We start from the raw sequence: 7,971 nt of genomic DNA on the forward strand, positions 1-7,971 counted from the left end.
CTTAATATTTATTAAAACTTTTTTTCATTGTTGATATACAAATATTTAAAGGGGCTTCCCTTTTATATATTGTGTCAATATTTTGCCCGCTACTGTTACCGATAAGAAATCGATGACAGCTGACTACACTATAAACAGTGTTGTGTAATTTTTTTAGACAAATCGGCCCAAACCGAACGGAGAGATAGAATTTTTATTTTGAGCTGAAAATTCTCAATTTTTACACATCCCAACATGACCCTCTCGTTGCTCCTGCGTAGCGCTGTCCGTTGCAATGGTAAGGACCTACGGGATGGCCAATTGCTTTACTATTGGTCGCAAAACAGCTTTCATTATATAACCAAACCGTTTGTTGGTATCCCAATTAGCCGCAAATCTTGTTAAGTCGGCTCGCATCACGCCCCTGAAGAGCTACTCCACCCTGGTGGCCAATGTTCAGCGAAAGGCGGTGGTCCAGCCCCTTGCCGTGGCCAAGATTGCAGCGGTGAGTGTTTGGAATTGAAAATTTAGTGGTGGCTGCTTATACTAAATAGTAATCCCCTACTGCTTATGCAGCCCGTCGTGCGCGAGATCTCCGTGAGTGCGCCTCGCATGGCTGCCGCTGGATCCAGTCACACCCTGCTCTGGACTGTGGAGCGCATTGTGTCCGCCGGCCTGTTGGCCGTCATTCCAGCTGCCTTCATAGCTCCATCCCAGGTCTTGGACGCCCTTTTGGCCATCTCCGTCGTCATCCACACTCACTGGTAAGATATCCCAAAGTAAAATGAAACCATTATTGATATTTTCCTCATTAAACGAAAACAGGGGTGTTGAGGCCATGGTAGTGGACTACATGCGACCATCTGTCGTTGGAAACGTCCTGCCCAAGGTAGCCCACATTGCGCTGATCATCATCTCGGTTGCCGCACTGGGTGGTCTTTTCTACTTCATCCAGAACGATGTGGGTCTGGCCAATGGCATCAAGCGCTTCTGGGCCATCAAGGGCAAGGATGCACAGAAGGCTTAAATGTCAACGGAGCAACCAGTTGACGAACCACGAAACACCAGTTATTTATTCATAGTTTCGCGATAAGCATTAAATAAAGAATTGTAAAAAGTCACAGCTGCACAGAGAGGGTTTTGTACAAAATTGTATATTCAACAAGAAAATCAGCACTAAAATAGTTGGGTAACGGGCACCACCTTTGTTACGTATGGTAATCTACTGTAAACAATAAATTTGGGCTATTGTCCAGTTTTGGTCATGACTTGGCCTGCACATTGTTTGTGTAGAATAACCGAAGGGCATCCCATTGTTTGGTGTGCAGCAGAATGTGCGGTCGGCACTGACGCATGTGGTCTACCGCCTGATCCGGTGTCCAGCCGTTCTTCTGCAAAGTAAAAGTTGTCAGCATTTATAGAACTTTGTGCAAATGGATGATTAACCCACCATCATTAGGTAGCACCCAACCAAAGTAGCACTTCGCGTCCTACCCGCCTTGCAGTGCACATAGACGGAACCCACGTTCTCCGGCTGGTAAGAGGAACTCAGACCGCCAATCCTCTGCTTGAGTGGCAGGAACTTGTTGATGAACTCCACGCCGCGGAAGAGCTTTTCCTGGTTGGGCGACTCAAAGATGTCGGTGGTGGCCAGTTGCAGAAACTCAATGCCCAGCTTGCGCCACTTCTCCGTGTTGTTGGAGAAGGCGGTCAGCTCGTAGTCCTCGTTCATCGAAACCACCGCTTTCATGTTCTCCTTTTCAATGAGCTGAGTGGTTAAACAAGGATTGTGAAGGATTCCCGGCTTGGTTTTGCAGGGCTACTTACGTCATTGGCCTGGCTGCGAAAGGGCAGGGCTCCCAGTATCACATGCTCATCGATGCGATCGTACCAATTCCTGGCCGAGGCCTTTTCCATCAGGACATTGTACAGCAGGGTGGGGTAGAAGGACACACGTGCGAACATGGCAGCCTGGAATAACAGGTGTCCGTTGGATGGTTAGGAATCGGGGGACAGGTGGCAAGTACTGGGTCAGCGGAGCGAAGCAACAGCTGTAACTTTCACCAGCACTAAAGGCTGAGCTCGAAGAGTAAATCGCTGTGCGACTGACTCGGTTGAAGCGCGGTTTGGAACTGGTTTCGGTTTTCAATTTGGTTTTAGGCTGTGACTTTTGAGTCTGGGTGTCTGGCACGCAGGGCGCAGCTTCTACTTACACTCATCTCCATGCCGGCTGCTCAGTGGCTGACGGGATTGGACGAGAAAAAAGTTGGTGATTCACACGGGCGGAAATCTTCCTCGTATTCTAATTAGTCCCGCTCCTAATTATCACCTTCGAGCGCGCGTCAACAGCTCCAATTCAGATTTCCTTCTGTTAAATCTGTGCTTTCCTTTGCATAACGAAACAACAGGCGGAAAATCCAGGGGCGTAGCTAACAAACCCCGGGAATTTTTCAGGATACCACTTAAAAAATGGGGTGAAATTGTACGGCGTTTACTAATCGCAGATGCCCGGGAAATAATAGCTTAGCATAATTTCCACAATTTGGTGCTAAAATATGTTAAACAGTAGAAATGTTTTAAAAATATATTTGAAAAATTTAATGTTTTACTGTTGGACTTAAGCAAATTGTAATATTGTAATTTTATATGTAATAATAAAAAAAGTTGTGATTGCATTTTGATATCATCCTGACTAAATATCAATACGCCTTCTTCAATTTTGTACTACTAAGTGATATGCTTTCCCAGTGATAAATCCGCTGCAATTGTATCCCCAAATATTTTTGGAGACGCCCCTGGAAACGACTGTTTTTGACGCGGTGCTTTGCAACACTGGCACACAAACGTCGGCCCGTTCACAGCACTAAACATTGCAACAAAAAAAGATTAAAAAAGAATCTTACGTGTGAAAAATTAAGGAAAGACAACCAAGGCATTCCAACCACCACCACGTCGAGGTGGCCAAAATGAGCTACCAGTAAGTCCAACTAATGCACCGAGAAAAAGCAATCCAAGCTCTTTGCTGACCCTGCGCCCCAAGAAAGAAGTAAATAACACAACACGTCAGAAGTGGAAGAGCACCATATAGACGAAGCAAAGGCGAAGATCAAAATTGCCGTTGTACATCTTAGACCTCCACATCGCCATCGAGCAAGCAGATAGGCGACGATGAAGGCCAACAGCTGGATGTGCCTGCTGGCGCTGCTCCTCGCCTGGCAGCTGCGAGCGGAGGAGCTCCAAGGGCCCAACACTGAAGCCACTGGCAGCAGTTTGGGCTCTGCCACGGCCACAGGCACGGGAACGGGAACAGGATTGGGTACGGGGACAGCCACGCCAACGCTGCCCAATGAGCCCTCCACCCAGGCAGAGGCGGAGGAGGTGACCACGGCGGAGTCAGAGTCACGGGTTCCGTCGGAAAGTAACGAACGCAAGGCAGCCAAGCCCAAGGAGTCCACGGAGTTTGCTACCAGGACGAAGGTCGTGCCGGCTGCCCTGCTCGAACGCCTGTGGAACGACAGTCTAATGAGGCAGGAAAAGCTGAAAGCTGAGATCGAGCGCATCGAAGCCAAACGCCAGCCCACTGAAGTGTTAGAGCTTACCCCAGAGCAGATAGAAGGTAAGTGAGCATTGATTTATTTGTTATGCACTTGCTGACTACGATACTCCCAGCTCAAACCGTGTACGACAACGCCATGGATATGTTGGCCAAGCCCAGCACGGATAAGCGGGTAGCCTTCATATTGCTTAAGAAGGCTGCCGCCTTTAATCACCTTAAGGCTAGGGCGGAACTAGCCTGGGCCGCCTTACTGGGTCACTGGATGGACTTTAATTTCAACCATGCTGCCGATGAGTTTGAAAGCCTGGCCAACGAAGGTGTCCCAGAGGCTCACATGGGCCTCGGTTTCCTTTATTCGGCTGGCGTTGGCGGTAAAAATGTCAGCCAGCCCCTGGCACTGATCCACTATAACCTGGCTGCCCTCGGTGATAATACTCTGGCCCAAATGGCCATGGGTTATCGCTATCTTTATGGCATCAATGTGCCCATTAGCTGTGAGAAGGCACTGATCCAGTACAAGCGAGTAGCCAAGAAAGTGGCTTCCAAAATAACCTTCGCCAATGGGCCGGTAGTGCATCGGGTGAGACTGCTGGACGACCTAGAGAATCCCGGCAGTCCTGAAACTGAGATTGTCGACTATTACAAACTTCTGGCCGACAAGGGCGACATCCAGTCCCAGGTGGGATTGGGTCAGCTGTATTACCAAGGCGGCAAGGTCACCCAGCAGGATCATCAAAAGGCTTTGGAATATTTCACACAGGCCGCCACTGCAGGTAATGCAGTTGGGTTCGCGTTTTTGGGCAAGCTTTATCTGGAAGGAAGTGATCAAATCAAGGCCGATAATGATGCAGCATTTAAGGTGCGTATAACGTTGATAACAGTTTAATATACAAGTATTTTTTTATATGTATTATTTGTTTTTCTCAGTACTTCTCCAAGGCCTCTGAAATGGGGGATCCAGTCGGTCAAAGCGGACTGGGCCTCATGTATCTAAAGGGCTTAGGGGTGCCCAAGGACTCTATCAAGGCTTTATCCTATTTCACTCAGGCGGCTGATCAAGGTTGGGTTGACGGGCAACTGCAGCTAGGCAATATGTATTTCAGTAAGTGAATGGTGGAACTTCATTTAAATGATTAGGTTTCTAAGAACCATCAAATTTATAACTTTTCCAGCTGGCAATGGCGTTAAAACCGACTACAAGCTAGCCTTTAAGTACTTCAACCTGGCCACTCAATCAGGTCATGTGTTAGCCTATTATAATCTGGGAGTGATGAATGCCTACGGTATGGGAATGCTGCGTTCATGTCCAGCAGCAGTAGAAGTAAGTTTATTGCTCAGTTAATATGTTAGTTATTTTCTAACTCGTTTCACATTTGCTAATTCCAGTTCTTCAAGACCGTGTCAGAGCGTGGACGTTGGAGCAGCCGATTGATGCACGCCTATAGCGACTATAAAGATAACCGCATTGACGAGGCCTACATGCAGTACTCGTTGATGGCCGAAGTGGGCTATGAGGTGGCTCAAAGTAATGCCGCCTTTTTACTTGACCGCAAGGAGGTGCATGTGTTTAACGATCGCCACGAAGATCTGATTCGTGCCTTCTATTACTGGAAACGGGCAGCCGGACAAGGCTACTCTGCGGCTCAAGTCAAGCTGGGCGATTACTATTACTACGGTTGGGGAACTTCGGAAGACTTCGAGACCGCCGCTGCACTTTACAGGTTGGTTATAAATAAACTAACCATTGTTGAAACGACTTATGACTGAATCAATCCCCACAGGAAAGCCTCGGAGCAGCAATATAATGCCCAAGCCATGTTCAATTTGGGATACATGCACGAGCAAGGGCTCGGAATGAAGAAGGACTGGCATCTGGCAAAGAGATTATACGATTTGGCTGCCGAGACCAATTCGGACGCCAAAGTGCCTGTGGCCATTGCGCTTTTTAAGCTACAAATGCTCGCCACGATTGAATCAATCAAGGAGGTAATTATCCGACCCTTTGGATAAACTGTGGACTACGTTTTTAATGTTGTTCTCCTTTAGTCACCTTACAGGTTTATCTTCTACATGGATGAAAACATTGCTGCCAATTGGGACTTGTACATGATCACCGTTCTGACTCTTCTGTTGGGTATTATCATGTATATGAGGCGTCCATTCCAGCAGCCGGATCTGCCGGCCCAACAGCCAGCTGCAGATGACATTGCTGCTGCGCCAGTTAACTTGGCGCCGGTTGGAGCGGAAGCAGCTGCTGTCGCCGGAGTGGTCGAAGGTGTCGCTGGAGTGGGAGCCACACCTGTTGCCACAACTTCATCTCACGCAGCTGTGGCCACGTCCTCCTCTACGGAAACCTCAGCAACCACTGCGTCCAGTGCCGATGCAGCGTCGCAAGGGGGAAGTGGCACGACATCAGCGGCGCCGGATGGCGCTAACACACTCGATCCCACTGGTTAGTCTTAGTAAATTGGTTAATCATCCCTCTAGGTTAATTAGTGTGCGTGTAAATATTTATCATCTAATTTCGCCCGATGTAATATTTTTTATTAATTCTAAAACCGACCTTTTTAGATATTTAAAAAATATCGTACTCAGAATGTAAATGTTGTACTGATAAACCAATGAATCGATCGACATTTGATATATGTTTTTGTTTATTTTAAAAAAGATTTCCATCAAATCATGTTGGGGTTTTATTTCAGTACGTCCCATTTTAGTAAATGAAATTAATTTTCTTAGTTTTTGGTTACTTTCAAGGGCCCTTGGGATGCTATTTTAAAGGCTGTCTTCAAGGTGCAACTCAGATCGATAAACTGAAGAATGTTAAATTTCCATGGTTTATTTTAATGGGAGCTGACAATGTGGAGTTAAACTGCAAATTTCTAGCCTAAGCGTAGTAGTTAAGATTAGCCTTCTTCTTCGCCTGCACTTCCATGATGGCATCCATGAAGTCTTCGTGCGTAACCGAACTGGCGGAGCGACGCAGTGCAATCATACCAGCTTCCACACAAACGGCCTTGCACTGGGCGCCGTTGAAGTCATCCGTGGATCGGGACAGTTCCTCGAAGTTCACATCATTGCTAACGTTCATTTTACGCGAGTGAATCTGCATAATACGGGCACGGGCTTCCTCGTTGGGATGTGGGAACTCGATCTTACGATCCAGACGACCAGAGCGCAGCAGAGCAGGATCCAGAATGTCTACGCGATTGGTGGCCGCAATCACCTTGATATCTGCAGTAGAACTGAAACCGTCGAGCTGATTAAGCAGCTCCAACATAGTTCGCTGGACCTCACGGTCACCGGCCTTCTCCGAATCGAAACGCTTTGTGCCAATGGCGTCCAACTCATCAATGAAGATAATAGCAGGCGCCTTCTCCTTGGCCAAGGCGAAGGCATCGCGCACCAGCTTGGCACCATCACCAATGAACATCTGCACCAACTGGGGACCTGCCAGCTTGAGGAAGGTGGACTTTGTCTGAGCGGCGCAGGCACGGGCCAGCAATGTTTTGCCAGTTCCAGGGGGGCCGTACAAAAGAACACCTATAAATGTCAAGGATTAATATGGTTGTACAAAATTTGTACGAGTGAGAAACCCACCTTTGGGTGGGTGAATGCCAAGGTTTTTGAACTTCTCCTTGTGCGTCATAGGCAGCACCACTGCCTCGATGAGCTCCTGTATCTGCTTGTCCAAGCCTCCAATGTCGGAGTATTGCTCTGTGGGTCGCTCGTCCACCTCCATGGCCTTGACGCGGGCATCGTACTCAGCCGGCAGGGTTTCCAGAATCAAGTAGGAGTCTTTGTTGACTCCGACCAGATCACCTGGCTTCAGTTTCTCGGCATCAACCAGGCCGATGACGGGCAGGAAATACGCCTGTCGAGTGGATGTTTTGATAACGGCGCACTTGCCCTTTCGCTGGTTGTCCAGAACGGTGACGGAGCCATCGTCCTCCTCCTCCTGTGGATCCACATCCAGCAGCTCTATTACATTGGACACTAGGTAGGGCAGCGTTTTGTTGACCTAATAGTGAAGTACATTACGAATGAGGCTGTTTGGCAGGGAGATGGTGTTTTATTGTGATCCCTACCTTGATCTTTTCGGTGTTGTCCTTGATCTTTTCATTTTGCGCCTGAATCTCGTGCGTTATGCGTATCAACTCGCTCTTCATGATCTTGATTTCGTTGTCCATCAGTCGAGTCCTGCTCACAATCTCATCGGTGGACATACGCATCACCTCCTCGCCCAGCGACTCCTCGCCGTCCTCCCAAATTGATTTATCCTCCAGAGTCTGAGCCATGTTTACTAAGCTTGTTGGTTGGCCTTTGCTGAATGTAATTCTTTGTTCAAATGCAATTATTGACGATCTTTTTGGGCAAACACTCTGCCGATGACTTGTAAATTTCTTGTTTTTTCAGCGGCAAGTGAGCAACACTGA

At 47.8% G+C, this 7,971-nt stretch overlaps 4 protein-coding genes across 4 annotated transcripts; 2 read left to right on the top strand and 2 right to left on the bottom strand.

The window, feature by feature from the left end:
- The first annotated feature begins 120 nt into the window (after window positions 1-120).
- Window positions 121-1,108, top strand: LOC122619204 (succinate dehydrogenase [ubiquinone] cytochrome b small subunit, mitochondrial). Its single transcript, XM_043795967.1, has 4 exons — window positions 121-277; window positions 369-484; window positions 556-743; window positions 805-1,108. The coding sequence occupies exons 1-4, from the start codon at window positions 235-237 to the stop codon at window positions 1,004-1,006; spliced, it is 549 nt and encodes a 182-aa protein (XP_043651902.1). The 5' UTR covers window positions 121-234; the 3' UTR covers window positions 1,007-1,108.
- Window positions 1,109-1,117: 9 nt separating this feature from the next.
- Window positions 1,118-2,389, bottom strand: LOC122619203 (phosphatidylglycerophosphatase and protein-tyrosine phosphatase 1). Its single transcript, XM_043795966.1, has 4 exons — window positions 2,193-2,389; window positions 1,807-1,950; window positions 1,430-1,747; window positions 1,118-1,370 (listed from the first exon to the last, which is right to left on the bottom strand). The coding sequence occupies exons 1-4, from the start codon at window positions 2,202-2,204 to the stop codon at window positions 1,242-1,244; spliced, it is 603 nt and encodes a 200-aa protein (XP_043651901.1). The 5' UTR covers window positions 2,205-2,389; the 3' UTR covers window positions 1,118-1,241.
- A 174-nt stretch (window positions 2,390-2,563) lies between these two features.
- Window positions 2,564-6,178, top strand: LOC122619197 (protein sel-1 homolog 1). Its single transcript, XM_043795957.1, has 7 exons — window positions 2,564-3,595; window positions 3,649-4,394; window positions 4,463-4,637; window positions 4,708-4,856; window positions 4,922-5,256; window positions 5,317-5,521; window positions 5,582-6,178. Exons 1-7 carry the CDS (start codon window positions 3,148-3,150, stop codon window positions 5,990-5,992), a joined length of 2,469 nt encoding a protein of 822 aa, XP_043651892.1. The 5' UTR covers window positions 2,564-3,147; the 3' UTR covers window positions 5,993-6,178.
- Window positions 6,179-6,358: 180 nt separating this feature from the next.
- LOC122619200 (26S proteasome regulatory subunit 6A-B) lies at window positions 6,359-7,970 on the bottom strand. The gene is made up of 3 exons (XM_043795960.1): window positions 7,624-7,970; window positions 7,136-7,556; window positions 6,359-7,078 (listed from the first exon to the last, which is right to left on the bottom strand). Exons 1-3 carry the CDS (start codon window positions 7,831-7,833, stop codon window positions 6,423-6,425), a joined length of 1,287 nt encoding a protein of 428 aa, XP_043651895.1. The 5' UTR covers window positions 7,834-7,970; the 3' UTR covers window positions 6,359-6,422.
- Between the last annotated feature and the right edge of the window lies 1 nt (window position 7,971).

This window comes from Drosophila teissieri, chromosome 3R (assembly GCF_016746235.2).
Source record: "Drosophila teissieri strain GT53w chromosome 3R, Prin_Dtei_1.1, whole genome shotgun sequence".
In the NCBI taxonomy this organism is placed as follows: domain Eukaryota; kingdom Metazoa; phylum Arthropoda; class Insecta; order Diptera; family Drosophilidae; genus Drosophila; species Drosophila teissieri.